Source organism: Carcharodon carcharias (genome assembly GCF_017639515.1).
Source record: "Carcharodon carcharias isolate sCarCar2 chromosome 27 unlocalized genomic scaffold, sCarCar2.pri SUPER_27_unloc_2, whole genome shotgun sequence".
Lineage (NCBI taxonomy): Eukaryota > Metazoa > Chordata > Chondrichthyes > Lamniformes > Lamnidae > Carcharodon > Carcharodon carcharias.
Genome location: NW_024470635.1, coordinates 400,721 through 415,815, shown reverse-complemented (window position 1 = coordinate 415,815; position 15,095 = coordinate 400,721). Strand labels below are relative to the sequence as shown.

General features: G+C 44.7%; 1 protein-coding gene across 1 annotated transcript in view; it reads right to left on the bottom strand.

The window, feature by feature from the left end:
* The window catches only part of LOC121273837 (zinc finger protein 850-like), a 31,579-nt gene extending 16,866 nt beyond the window's left edge, over positions 1–14,713 (bottom strand). Inside the window, exon 1 of the mRNA XM_041180977.1 lies at positions 13,687–14,713. Coding sequence (XP_041036911.1) covers positions 13,687–14,636 — 950 coding nt within the window. The 5' untranslated portion in view covers positions 14,637–14,713. The remainder of the gene's footprint in view (positions 1–13,686) is intronic.
* Positions 14,714–15,095: the final 382 nt, after the last annotated feature.

The window sequence follows — 15,095 nt, the reverse complement described above, 5'->3', positions numbered from 1 at the left end:
ATAGGTTGTGAGTTCAATTCTCACTAGGGCCTGTGGTTAAAATTTATGGAATGTGAGTGGGCAACAAGATGGCAGACAGAATGTAATGTCGGCAAGTGCTCAATTAGTTGCAAAAATTAGAACAGAATGCTTTTCGAAGGTGAGAAATTTATAAGTGCTGTTCAAAGAGACTCGGATGTGCTTGTACAAGCAACGAAGAAAGTGAGCATGCAGGTGCAATTAGGAAGGCCAATGGCATGTTGACCTTTATTACAAGAGGATTGGAAAGCAAGAATAAAGAAGTTTTGGTTATTGTGTGCAGTTCTGGAATTCCCATTATAGGAAGGATATGATTGTACTAGAGAGAGTGCAGAGGAGGTTTACCAGGATGTTGCATGGGCTGGAGAGTTTTAGTTATGAGGAGAGATTGGATAGACTGAGCTTATTTTCCCTGGAGCAGAGGAGATTGGGGGCGGGGACATGATTGAGGTGTATAAAATTATGAGTGGCATTGATAGTGTAGACAGGAAGGAACCTTTCCCATTGGTGGAAGCATCAATAAACAGGGGCCATAGATTTAAGGTAAGGGGCAGGAGGTTTAGAATGGATGTGAGGAAGAACTTTTTCATCCAGAGGGTGGTGGTAATTTGGAATTTACTGCTTGAAAGGGTACTAGAGGCAGAAACCCTCATAACATTTAAGAAATACTTGGTTGTGCACTTGTGATGCCATGGCTATGTGCCGACAGCTGGAAAATAGGGTTAGAATAGTTAGGTGCTTGTTTGACTGGTGCAGACTCGATGGGCCGAAGGGTCTTTTACTGTGCTGTAGACCTCTATGACTCTGTAACTAAATAGCTTTATGAATATTCATTTCAAATAAAGTGAGAAACTGAAACAAACATGCGCATAACCTCCAACTTATGAGGAAGACTGGGTTCAAAGCAATGAATAGAAATTGACTGTCAAATTGCATATATCGAACTGGAACACCATCACAATGAATGAATCCATTTTCTGTTAAAGTGTTGCTCAGTGCAAATTTCAATCATCCTTCGCTGTGTAACATACAGGCACTGAGTCAATAAGCAGTCTGCACTCAAATAAACACAAAGGGTCATTCTCCTCTTGCAACTTTTCAACTTTTGTTATTCTCTGTACCATTTACCATGAAGATATAATACAAAAGTGAATAAGGTTTGCGATGGTAAAAATGTGTTCACCCCTCGGGGAACTGAACCACACTGAGACACACAGACACATGCAGTGTGAGTGATAGTGGGCAAGAGTTTGTCTCGAAGGAGAGAAAAACTCTCAGAAAGCAGGAATGCCACAAATCAACTCAGTTTTCTGACTGCAAATTCCATGAATTCTTATGGATCAACAGAAATGAAGCAACACGGAAGTGAAGCAGGAAAAACACACGAGAGTGATTGGGAGGTTCTGATTCCATTTAACCAATAGTTAATTCTGGAGGCACAAAAGCAAAGGAACAGCAAGAACCACAGTCAGCAAGACACTAATCCACGTGGGGAGGCCCCAATGGATTTTAAACCCATCCCTTTAACCACTCAGCCACAGCTGCAGGCCTTATACTAGAGTCATTGCTGTTCATGTAAAATCATAGAATGGTTACAGCAGAGACTGAGAGCATTCAGCCCCATCTATTCCCAGTCACCTTGTTCTTCCTACCAGACAGATCACTTCATATGTCAAATGCCCCGAGCCTATTCTAAGGGATTTGATGAAACGTCTGAAAGACAAACCAACTGAAACTTTGGCAATGGTGGGATTTAAATCCATGACTTAATAGGAACTGGCACCTAATTCCAGAGCCTGAGACCACTCGCATACTCTACCTCTGGCAATATGATAGTAACCATTGTCTTGAGTGGTATCGGTACTGAATTAGAACATAACATATAGCAGCAGAAATAGACCATTTTGTCGCTCAAGCCCCTCACAGTTCCATAAAATCAGAGCCAAGAACAACAGATAGAGGCCATTCAGTCTGGGTCAGAGGAACATCGGCCACTCAGCTCTTTGATCCTGCTCCGCCATTCAAAAAGATCATGCTGATCTGGTTGTGGCCTCAACTCCACTTTCGTGTCTGTCTGTCTGTACCCACCCCCACCCTCACTGCCTCCCATAGCCCTTGACTCCCTTGTCTACTAAAATTCTGTCTAATCTAGCCTTGAATAAATTCAATGACCCAGCCTCCACTGCTTTCTGGAGAAAATTCCTCAGACTAACGACTCTCTGAAAAAGCAAAAAGAAAAACTCTTAATCTCCATCTGAACAGGGAAGCCTCTTACTCTTCTGGAATTAACCCATCTGGTCCCACTGCCCTGCTTTTTCCCTGGACATGCTGCAGTTTTTGGTTTTTGAATTCCACTACTGAATCTGCCATCCCCACATTCTCTATCTAACTGAGCCGCCAGATCCATCCCTCCCAGGTTGCTATGTGGAAATGCATGGTGACCCTGCACTGAAGAACAGGTCCCAGACATACTCAGCTACTTGACAACAGAACAACATGAAGTGATTATTGTGGAATATTGAATGAGACATTTTAAATCATCAAGATATTGACACACACTCCATAGAGAAACTGACTTTCAAACTATCAGGATAGAATTAAACACGCTGGTAACTATCAGAAGGAGTAAAATATAAGTGAAGAGGAAAATAGAATCTGGATTTAGAAAATATCCACAAGGTGGATGCAGGAGAACAGAGAGCTGGAGAATCTTTAAAGTCCGTGCATGAACTTTTGTTTGAACCAGATGAATTTACCTCATGCCAATAATTTAGATTGTGTGAGATGATCGGCAGGTGGGGAGGATGAATCTCAATCGATAGTTATCACATTTAGTGGATAAAGTTTTCACATTTATTCTTGGTGGCAGCTCAAGGGGTTGTCTTGCTGATTCTGATAATTCTAGTAGCTTTAGTATGTTATCCATGGTTTGGCATCACAAAATTAGGAAAACAAGCTGGTAGCTTAGAAATAATGAGGTTAGCCAAAAATCAGTTGCGAGGGGTCAATATTCTCTTCTCAAGGTGGGGAGGTCTGTAAGAAATCACTGTCTAATAACCTTATAAAATCTTCAGAAATATATTGAATATTATAGGAATGGCTCTCCCTCCCCCACTTTCTCTCTTGTAGGAGCGAAGACTCTTGGCTTGACAAACATAGGACAACACATCGCATAGGGATGGGCTCGGGAGTTAGGGAATGGAATTTGTACTGGTGACTGAAGACAATGCTTTTGATTTTCTCAGTTCTTAAAAGGAGCAAATTTCTACTTATCCAGTACTGGATGTGGGATAAGCAGTTTGATAATTTATTAACAGTGGAGGAATGGAGCGGTGGTGAGGTAGAGCTGGGTGTTGTCAGTGTACATGTGAAAACTAACATGGTGCTTTTGGATGATGTCACCTAGTGGTTGCATGTAGATGAGAAATAGGAGGGTCCAAGGATAGATCCTTTTTTTAGGATGAATGTTGACGGTGGATTTAAAGGTGTGAGGAACAGTACCAGAAGAGAGAGAAAAAAACATGAACAATATCAGCCAACATGGAGAAGTTGAATGGTCAGCAGTTCAGTGGGAAAAGGGTCACAGGAGCAGAAGGCTTGTCTCATGGACAAGGTGAGCACTGAGAGGCTGTGAAGGGAAATAGGAAACTGGAGAAAGATCTGAGTTCAGAGCTCGGGCATGGGGGATCTTTAGAGACAGTTGACCTGGTGAACTAGTGGAAGGGAGGGAAGCAGCAGAGGCAACTGATCGGATTGACTCAATCTTAGTGACAAAGAAGCTCCATGAGCTCCACACACTTGCTGTTGGAGGTGAGAACAGAACAGGGAGGGAGAGAGAAAGCACTTCAAAAGGAATTAACTTCTGTGGACATATTAAAAAGACTCGACACACATGTGTTTGACACAAAGCTGGTTTATTTGACTTTTATCCAGAATTTTAACCCCTATAACTGGGCTAACATCAGCAGAAAGAGTTCCCATAGAACATGGTTCAGTCCCAAATGTGATTAACAGCAAAATGCAATCACTGTAGTTACTTGTCAACTTGAGTTAATCTTTCGAGTCCATGCCACACTCGGAGCGTGAGAACAGCCTCTCCCCAGTGTAAATTCACTGGTTTACAGTGAGGTCAGAGGATTGCCTGAAACCAGGCCCATAATGAGAGCACCTCAACGGTCTTTCGTCAGTGTGAACATGTTAATAAGGCATAGTTGCCTGGAACATTTCTAGCACTCCCCGCAGCCTGGGCATTTAAAAGGCCTCATCAGTGTGAACTCACTAGTGTGCCTGCAGATGGCACAACTGAGTGAATCCCTTTCCACAGTTGGACCAGATTAATGGTCACTGGTCAGTGTGAACATGTTGATGGACCATCAGTTCCCTACACCTTTTTAAGCACTTCTCACACTCTGGGCATTTAAAAAGTCTCTCGCCAGTGTGAATGTGCTGGTGCCTCAGCAGGTGGGGTGATGTGCTAAACTCTTGCCACACTGTGAGCAATTGAATAGCCTCTTCCCAGTGTGAATTCACTGTGTTTCAGCAGGTCAGTCCAGGATAAAAATTGAGAAGAGACAAACATTTCTCTTGGCTTGAGTTTGCTGTGTGTAAATCCTCCCTTCTGAACACCTGGTGAAAACTCGCCTCCGGGAATTTCTAATTGGGGTTTAGAGTCCTACACCGAGTGTTTGAGAACCCTCCCAGCCCACCCTCTGGCTCCATTCCTCTCCTGCACTCGGCCCTTTCTCATCCCCTGGACTTTCAACTCGATAAAAACAAAAAACTGCGGATGCTGGAAATTCAAAACAAAAGTAGAAATACCTGGAAAAACTCAGCAGGTCTGGCAGCATCGGCGAAGAAGAACAAAATTGATGTTTCAAGTCCTCATGACCCTTCCACAGAACTAAGTAAAAATGGGAAAGGGGTGAAATATAAGCTGGTTTAAGGGGGTGGGGGGTGGGTTGTTGGGACAAGCAAGCAGTGATAGGAGGGTCTTGCCCCCCGCCCCTTAAACCAGCTTATATTTCACCCTTTTCCCATTTCTACTTAGTTCTGTTGAAGGGTCATGAGTCATGCGGACTCGAAACGTCAACTTTGCTCTTCTCCGCCGATGCTGCCAGACCTGCTGAGTTTTTCCAGATATTTCTATTTTTGTTTTGGACTTTCAACTCGACCAGCTTCATCCCGGTCCCACACCCGCAATGCGCATACTCCACTCCCAGCCGGGCTCCGCCCACCATTCACTCCGATTGGCTGGAGGACCAGCCGCTCCCGTTCCGTCCTCTATCCCCGCCCCTTCTTCCTATTGGTCCGGAGCTGCCCTCAATCATTGTGAGCTGGAGCATGCGCATTTCACGGAGGCAGACGGGAGGTGAGCCCGAGCAAGTGGATTTAAAATGCGGGTTTAAAAAGACCGAGTGCGGATCCAGAGCCGAAAATAAATCTGTGAACAGAGATAGGGCCGGCGGGTGAGTTGTTAGGCTTCAGAAAGTCACGGTTTCGGCACCAAACCCTCAATGAGGAAACATCGCCGCGTTCGCTCGGCTTTGGAGTAAAGTCCGAGTGAACGGCCGCCATCTTTATCCGGGCAACTTGGAGCGAGACGCGCATGCGCAACCCCATTCTCACGGGGGAAACTCAGCAACATCGTCCGAGGGAGACATCCATCAAATGTGTGTTCACCAGGAGTTTTAGATCAGCAACAAGAGAATTATAAACCCACAGTCACTCAGTAGTGCAGAATTTAAAGTATTGCTGAAAAGAGACATACTGTTGAAGCTTTTCCTGTTGCACTCATTCCGACAGGTGCAACAAAACCAAATTTCAAAGCCAACAACAATTTATACTGCATGAGGAAAGGGTGATGACTGTTGGCTAGTCGGCTCTGATAGGTCAAGGCGTTGGCATGGGGAATTCACCAGGGAGCCATTATCGCCCCCCGTGCTTTTGTTTATTTCGAAAAATGGTGCCATGCCTGGACATGATCCTTCTGACTGCAGAGGCCAGCTCCCTGTGTCTGAATATATGTAGCTTCTAGCAAGCGTAAGCAGGACACATTATGAGCCTGACTGATAATCTTTGAAATTGGTATTCTTGTGCCTGTCCTGATGATAACAAGATAAAAAGTTTTGATGAAATGCCACATTTATCACCAATACTCAAGTATCTTCGAGGAGGAAATTGTGTTAGACAGAAGGAGAGGTGTAGGGAGAGAATTTCAGAGCTTGGGGATGAGGGAACTGAAGGCACAGTCACTAATGGTGCAGCGATTAAAATAGGGAGTATACAAGGCCAGAATTAGGGCAGTGCAGTTATCTCAGAGGGTTGTGAGGCTGGAGGAGATTATAGAGATGGGGAGGGGTGAGGCCGTGGAGGGAATTGAAAACAAGGATGAGAATTTTCAAATCAAGTTGTTGCTTAACCAGGAGCAATGGTAGGTCAGGAAGCAGATGGGTGACAGAGGAACAGGACTTGCTATGATGAAGACACAGACAGCAGATCTTTGGATGGCTTCAAGTTTACAGCGGGTAGAATGTGGGAGACCGGCAAAGAGTGTGTTGGAAAAGTCAAGTCTGGAGGTAACAACGACAGGGATGAGGGTTTCAACAGCAGAAGCACTGAGACAGGGTGAGGTCGGGAGATGTTATGGAGGTGAAAACAGGCCGTCTTAGTGATGGCACAGATATGAGGTCAGTAGCTCATCTCAGGATCAAATGTAACACCGAGGTTGAGAACAGACTGGTTTAATCTCAGACTGTTCCCAGGGAGAGGGATGGAGTTGGTATCTGGGAAATGGAGATTGGAACAGGGAGTGAAAACAATGTCTTCAGTCTTCTCAGTGTTTAATTGGAGTTAATTAGTCATCAGGAAGAGAAGCAGGAACCAGAATGGGCCATGAGACTGATCCCAGGTTTAACTTAGTTAGAGAGGGAGAGAAGGAAGGAAGGAAACCCTGGGAGGTTTGGAGAAACCACCTTCACAATCACTCATTAAACCTCCACACAGTAAGTTTTGGACACAAGGTTAACGCCTGCTATTCTGTATGGTCGGTCAGGGGGTTTCAGATTAATGTTTTGTCACAAGTAATGACTGAAGTGAATGATCAAAAAAATTGTTATCTCCAGTTGTAGAAATTTGTTAAAAAGATACAGAAAGAATTGTCCAAAGCTGCATTTGGATTTCAGCACAGGGACGAGGGAGCGTGTGTGGGATGGGGATTTGCAGCTTTGGGGGAACAAGAGAGGAAAAAATGTTCCATAGAAACAAGAACTGTCTGTTCTGAATTTCTATCCTGTTTTTACAGTGATGACTTTTGTAAACTCCTTTTACAGAGAATTAGAAGGGGAGGATTTGCCAATGGGAAAGTCAAACCAAACATCACATCAAGATCTGACACATTCACTCGATTTATCAGGGCCTGAGTACAGTCGATCATTGAATGTGGAAGGAGAAATGTTTGTCTGTTCTGTCTGTGGGAAAAGATTTCAAACATCAGTGTGAGTGGAAAAGCACCGAGAAACACACACACACACACCCGAACGAGAGTGTTCGAGTGAACTGACTGTGGAAAGAGCTTTAACCAGTTACACAGCCTGAAAAAAAAATCACACCATTTACAGCGGGGAGCAACTGTACACGTGTTCTGCTGTGGACAAGGCTTCAACTGATCATCACACCTGGAGAGAGAGAGGGACACAGGCATCATGGAGAAACTGTGGAAATGTGGGGACTGTGGGAAGTAATTCAATTACCCATCCTAACTGGAAATTCATCAACGAAGTCACATTGGAGTGAGACCGTTCACCTGCATTGAGTGTGGGCAGGGATTCACACAGTCAGCCGACCTACTGAGACACCAGCGACTTCACACTGGGGAGAGGCCGTTCACCTGCCCTGAATGTGGGAAAGGATTCACTGGGTCCTCTGAGTTACTGAAGCACCAGCGAATTCACACTGAGGAGAGGCCGTTCAGCTGTATTTCCTGTGGAAAGAGGTTCAGGTCTTCATTCCACCTCAAAGTACACCAGCGAGTTCATACTGGAGAGAGACCATTCACCTGCTCTGGGTGTGGGAAGGGATTCATTCAGTCAGCCTACCTGTTGAGGCACCAGCGAGTTCACACTGGGGAGAGACCATACACTTGCCCTGAATGTGGGAAAAGATTCACTGGATCTTCTGACCTGTGGAAGCATCAGCTAATTCACACTGGAGAGAGACCATTCAGCTGCTCTGACTGCGGGAAGAAATTCACTCAGTTATCTCACCTGCTGACACACCAGCAAGTTCATAAGTGACTGCAGGAGTTGGATTATGCTGTTGTTGCTACTGTTAATCACATCCAGGACTGAACCATGTTCATTCTGACAATTGGGATTTGTTTCTGCTGATGTTAATAATCCCTGTAGATAAAAACAAAAAACTGCGGATGCTGGAAATCCAAAACAAAAATAGAATTACCTGGAAAAACTCAGCAGGTCTGGCAGCATCGGTGGAGAAGAAAAGAGTTGATGTTTTGAGTCCTCATGACTTCTGCTGAAGGGTCATGAGGACTCGAAACGTCAACTCTTTTCTTCTCCGCCGATGCTGCCAGACCTGCTGAGTTTTTCCAGGTAATTCTGTTTTTGTTTTGTTAATAATCCCTGTGACTGGGCTGGAGTTTAATATTCTGGATCTGTAGCTGATTGTGTTCTCGGGGCTGCAGTGTCCCTTTAAGAACCGCTGTCTCTGATCTTTCCTCATAATTCAGGAACTCTCATCAGAAATTAGTTTACAACAAGATTCTGAACTTGTTCTTCAATCTTAAATTGATCTTTGGTACGAATCCTTCAATTCATTTTAATGAGAGGTTCCACTGATTAACATCTCCAATTAGAAAGTGCTGATTAATCCTTGCTGACAATTCTTACTGACTTGCACATTACTCACAGCGACACCTCCATTATCCACCAGAAAGAAGGGGAATGGGAATTGATGGAGAATCGAGAGTTCCCAAATGTTACCCCTCCCGCCTGGTACAGAAATCCCCTCGGCACGGGAATGGAGACAAGTTCAATCCAAGTAACGGACTGTAAGAAATCACTGTCTAATAACCCTGTAAAATCTTCAGAAATTGATGGAATATTGTAAGAATAGCTCAGTCTCCCTCTTATGAAGAAAGCTTCCATAGCAGCTTGCTGGCTGACAAACACAGGACAGGCCTGTTATCTCTGCCAAGGACATGTCTCTAGCACAGGCCCTGAAACAAGACATTTCTAACCCTGATACAATTGGATATCATGACCCATACGTAAACCAACTGTCTGTGTAAAGGTTAAAACAGGCTCTCGAGAGCACAGAGATTTTGAAGTGATCCACACTGGCTTCAGCCCAACACTCACACTGTGGCTCACACCAGTTAACCGTTCAGAGGAGACTGACACCACCAGCTACAGAGACCAGCACTCACTCTGTATCATCCGTCCATTTGTCCTCCGGGACTAGTAAACTGTTCTCACCCGTTAGGGTCATGTGTTTTCCTGTCTATTTAGCTTGTGCATCATATTTAAACTGTTGCTTCTCAATAAACTACTTTAAAATCACTTCTGAGCTTGATCCTCTTTTCAATTAATCTGTGACTCCTGAACCTAAATCTTACAAGTGGTGTTTGGAGTGGGATCACAGTGCTCGAGATCATAGGCTTGAGAAGCAACACATTTACTGAAACATGAATGTTAGAAGTTCTTAAGTGAAGCCAGGAGTGTACAATGGTGTTGACACATGACAGGGAGCGACTGACAGAGTAAACAGGCGGGCTGGGGGTGAGAGAGATCCTGGGGATTGGAGAAGATTGTGACCGGGATCACAAGTATGTCTGGGATAGGATTTCTAAAGATGGTCAGAAAGGACAAATTAAGTTGAAGAAAGTCCAGAATCAGTTAGAAAATATCCACAAGGTGGATACAGGTGAACAGGGAGCTGGAGAGTCTTTAAAGCCATTCATGAACTTTTGTTTGAACCAGATGTATTTACGACATGTCAATAATTTAGAATTGTGTGGGATGATTGACAGGTGGGGAGGATGAATAAAAGTCGATAGTTATCACATTTTAGGGAAAAGTTTTGACATTTATTCTTGGTGGCGGCTCAAGGGTCTGTGTTGCTGATTCTGATAATTCTAGTAACTTTAGTATATTATCTATGGTTTGTCATCAAGAAATTAGGAAAACAAGCTCAGAGCTTAGAAATAGTGATGTTAGTCAGAAATCAGTTGTGAGAAATCAGTAAGGATATTCCCTTCTCAAGTTGGGGGGGGGGGGCAATCACTGTCTAACAACCTTATAAAATCTTCAGAAATGTATTGAATATCTCTGTCTCTCTCTCTGTCTGTCTCTCTCATGGAGAAAGCTTCCTAGGCTGACAAACACAGGACAGTGAGGCCTGTTTCTCTGCCAAGGACATGTCTCTGGCACAGACCCTGAAACAAGACAAGCTTGATTGGGTGGGGGGATCTCATGACCCATATGTAAACCAACTGTCTGAGTAAAGGGTGAACAGGATGTCCCAGCAAGTGATGAGCCACAAAATGACCTCATGGGCTTCTAATGGAAAAAGGGGTTACCTTGAATATCTATCCCTTGCTAATTGAATAAGTGATTGCCATGTCCCCGAGAAACAAGGTATATAAATGGCTTTTGAGGGGAAAAAATTATAGCAGACAGTAAAGATATTCTTGAAGTGATCCGTCCATCCACAGATACTCCTCTTCACTGGAATTATGAAGAGACAAGATTGTAGGTTTGACCTAATGTACAATGAATGATGACAGTTTAATAGTGGAAAGCTGCACTAAAGCCCCTGTACCAACAAAGGGAGTGTGTGTTGCCATGTCTGCAAACACATGGACCCCACACGTCAACATCAATCAGTCCAAATCACTTTGGAAAGTTACTTGTGGATCTGCTTCCACCAGTCATTCAATGTGTTCCAGATCATCAGAACTCACTGAGTAAAATAATCTCTCCTCATCTCCATCCTGGATTCTTTGCCAATTATTTTAAAGCTGTGTTCTGTGGTTACCAACCATCCTGCCAATGAAAACAATTTCTCCCTGTGTAGATGAAAATTCCTCAACAATGTCCACATCTCTATTAAATCACCCCCTAATCTTCCCGACTCTAAAGAGAACAATCCCAGCTTCTCCAGTCTCTCCACAGAACTGAAACCCCTTATCTCTGAGACTATTCTGGGAGATTTTCCCCACACCCTCTCCAAGGCTTCGACATCTTTCCTAAAGTGTGGAGCTCAGAATTGAACACAATATTTCAGCTGAGGATTAATCAGTGATTTCTAAAGATTCAGGATAACTGCCTTGTTTTTGTACTGCATGTCTCCACGAGTAAGCCGAGGACCATTAGCTTTTTATTAAACAGCTTGATCAGCTTGCCCTGTCACATTCAAAGATTTGTGTTCAGACACTCCCAGGTCACACTATTGCTGCACTCTGTTTAAAATTGTACCATTTAGTTTATTCTGCCTCTCCTCATTCTTCCTCCCAAATTACATCATTGACTGTGAATCACTTTGGGATGTTCTGGGGTCTGAAAGATGTTAAATGAACACAGGAAATTCCTTTCTCTTCTGCAGCTGATTTAAAGTTGTAGATTTTGTTCCAAAGATTAAATTGGGATTGATATTCAAAGTTAACTATTTAACTGCAGCAACAACTTCAGCTGGGAGTCAGTGAATTAAGAGGAAAGATCCCAGACAGCGGTTCTTCAAGGTACACTGCAGGCCCGACAGCTCAATCAGCTCCACTCTCAGCTCAGGAGAGCTCAACAACTCCACTTCCTGTCCACAGGGGAGTTCTCCTGGTGCAGTGGGACCAACATTCGTGCTTTAACTAACAGCACCAAATAAAACTGGATTAATCAGTTAGTCTGATTGCTGTTTGTGGAATCTTACTGTGCACAAACTGGCTGTCGTGAAACAGCAACAACTTGTATTTATAAAACACGTTTAATGTAATAAAATGTTCCAAAGTTCTTCAGAGGAGTTTCATAAAGAAAAATCTGACAGTGAGTCACATGGGGAGAGATTAGGGTAAATGGACAGAACCTGGATTGGAGAGGCAGATTTTAACAAACATCTTTAATCAGGAGAGAGAGATAGAGAGGTTTAAGGAGGAGATTTAAGAGCATCATAGGTAGGCACGACACCAATGGTGGAGTAATTAAAAGCAGGGATGTTCCAGAGACCAGGATGAGAAGAGTGCAAATATCTCAGAGGGTTGTGTAACTGGAGGTTACAGAGATAGGGAGTGACGAGACCATGGAGGGATTTGAAACAGGATTCCGAATTTTAAAATGGAGGCACTGCTGGACCAGGAGCCAATGTAGATCAGTGAGCACAGGGGTGATGGGTGAAGGGGACTTGATGTGAGAAAGTACACGGTCAGCAGAGTTTTGGATGATCTCACATTTGTGGGTACACAATGAATGTGAGGGACTGGCCAGGAATGTGTTGGAATCATCAAGTCTAAAGGTAACATGGACATGGATGAGGGTTTGAGCAGCAGATGAGCTGGGGGTGGGGTGGAGACAGGCAGCGTTATGGAGATTGAAATATCTGGTGTTAGTGATGGTGTGGATATGTGGTCAGAAACTCACCTTGGGGGCAAATATGACATCAAGATTGTGTACAGTGCAGTTCAGCCTCAGACAGTTCCCAGGGAGAGGGATGGACTCGGTAGTTAGGGAACAGAATTTGTAGTGGTGACTGAAGACAATGGCTCTGATCTTCCCAATTTTTAATTGAGGAAATTTCTGCTCATCCAGTACTGGATGTGGGATAAGCAGTTTGATAATTTAGTGACAGTGGAGGAATGGAGAGGGATGGTGGTGAGGTAGAGCTGGGTGTTGTCAGTGTATATGTGAAAACTAACACGGTGCTTTTGGATGATGTTACCTAGTGGCAGCATGTAGATGAGAAATAGGAGGGGCCAAGGATAGATCCTTGGGGGACACCAAGTACGAGGACTTTGGAGAGGAAAAGGAGGTTGGAGATGGGGCAGTAGTTTCCAAAAATGGTTGGGTCAAAAGTTGCTTTTTTTTTAGAATGGTGAGGATGGTGGATTTAAAAGTGAGAGAGACAGTAACAGAAGAGAGAGAGAGAACCCTGAACAATATCAGCTAACATGGAGAAGTTGGATGGTCAGCAGTTTAGTGAGAATAGGATTGATAGAGCAGAAGGTGGGTCTCATGGACAAGATGAGAGGGCATGAGGGGATATGGGAGAGAAACTGGAGAAAGATGTGGGTTCAGGGCTCGGACAAGGGGGATCTTTAGAGACAGTTTGTCCCGGTGGGTTAGTGGAAGGGAGGGAAGCAGCAGAGGCAGCTGATCGGATTGTCACAATCTTAGTGACAAAGAAGCTCCATGAGCTCCTCACACTTGCTGTTTGAGGTGGGGTTGGAGGAGACAGGGGAGAGGGAGAAACCTTCAAAAGGAACTAGCTTGAGTTAAAGCCATGAAAAAGTTTCAACACAGTGTGCTCAACACAAAGCTGATTTATTTGACTTTATCCAGAATATTAACTGAGCTGGAGATTATTAACATCAGCAGAAACAGACCCCAATGAATATTCTTTCATTCTGGATGTGACTAACAGAAAAAGCTACTCAATGTTCTGAGTTACTTGTGAACACGCTGGTGCCTCAGCAGTGCAGATGACTGAGTGAATCTCTTCCCACACTTGGAGCAAGTGAATGGCCTCTCCCCAGTGTGAACTCGCTGGTGTACAGTGAGATTAGCTGATTGCCTGAACCCAGTCCCACACTGAGAGCACCTGAACGGTCTCTCGTCAGTGTGAACACGCTGATGGGACATCAGTTCCCCAGAACTTTTGTAGCACTTCCCACAGTCTGGACATGTAAAAGGTCTCTCCCCTGTGTGAACTTGCTGGTGTCTCAGCAGGTGGGATGATTGAATGAATCCCTTCCCACACTCAGAGCAGATGAATGGTCTCTCTCCAGTGTGAGCTCTCTGGTGTTTCAGCAGGTTGGATGACCGAGTGAATCCCTTCCCACACTGGGGGCAGGTGAACGGTCTCTCCCCAGTGTGAAGTTGCTGGTGTTGATGCTGCCCTGATGATCGGGTGAACTCCTGCCCACACTCGGGGCAGGTGAACGGTCTCTCCCCTGTGTGAACTCGCTGGTGTTCCAGCAGCCCTGATGATCGCGTAAATCCACTCCCACAAACGGGGCAGGTGAACGGCTTCTCCCCAGTGTGGACTCGCTGGTGTCTCAGCAGGTGGGAAGAATGATTGAATCCCTTCCCACACTTCAAGCAGGTGAACGGCTTCTCCCCAGTGTGAACTCGCTGGTGTCTGAGCAGGTTGGACGAATGATTGAATCCCTTCCCACACTCAGAGCAGGTGACCCGTCTCTCCCCGGTGTGAACTCGCTGGTGTGTCAGCAGGTTGGATGATCGAGCGAATCCCTTCCCACATAGGGAGCAGGTGAACGGTCTCTCCCCAGTGTGACTGCGCCGATGAGTTTCCAGCTCAGATGGGAATCTGAATCCCATTCCACAATCCCCACATTGCCACGATGTCTCCCCAGCATGAACGGTGCTTTGTCCGTCCATGTTCAATAGGGCGACTCCGTCAGATCCTGATGTGATGTTTGGTTTCAGTTTCCCGACTGCAAATCCTCCCCTTCTAATACCCTGTGAAATTGATTTAAAACAGAAAAAAGGGAGTGAGAGAGAACCCACAAAAACACAAAGGCAGGTTGTGAAATTGAGCTGAATGAATCTGGGAATTTGTGGGGAAAAAGTGACCATGAAAACTGCTGGATTGTTGTAAAAACACAACTAATTCACTAATGTCCTTCAGGGAAGGGAACCTGCCACCCGGTCTGGGCCTACACAGAACTCTGGCCTCTATAAGAACAGAAGAAATAGGAACAAGAGAAGACCTAACACCCCGTCGAGCCTGCTCCACCATTCAATACGATTGTGGCTGATCTTGGGCTTCAAATCCACTTTCCCACCCACTCCCCATATCCCTCGACTCCCTGAGAGACCAAAAATCTCTCCATCTCA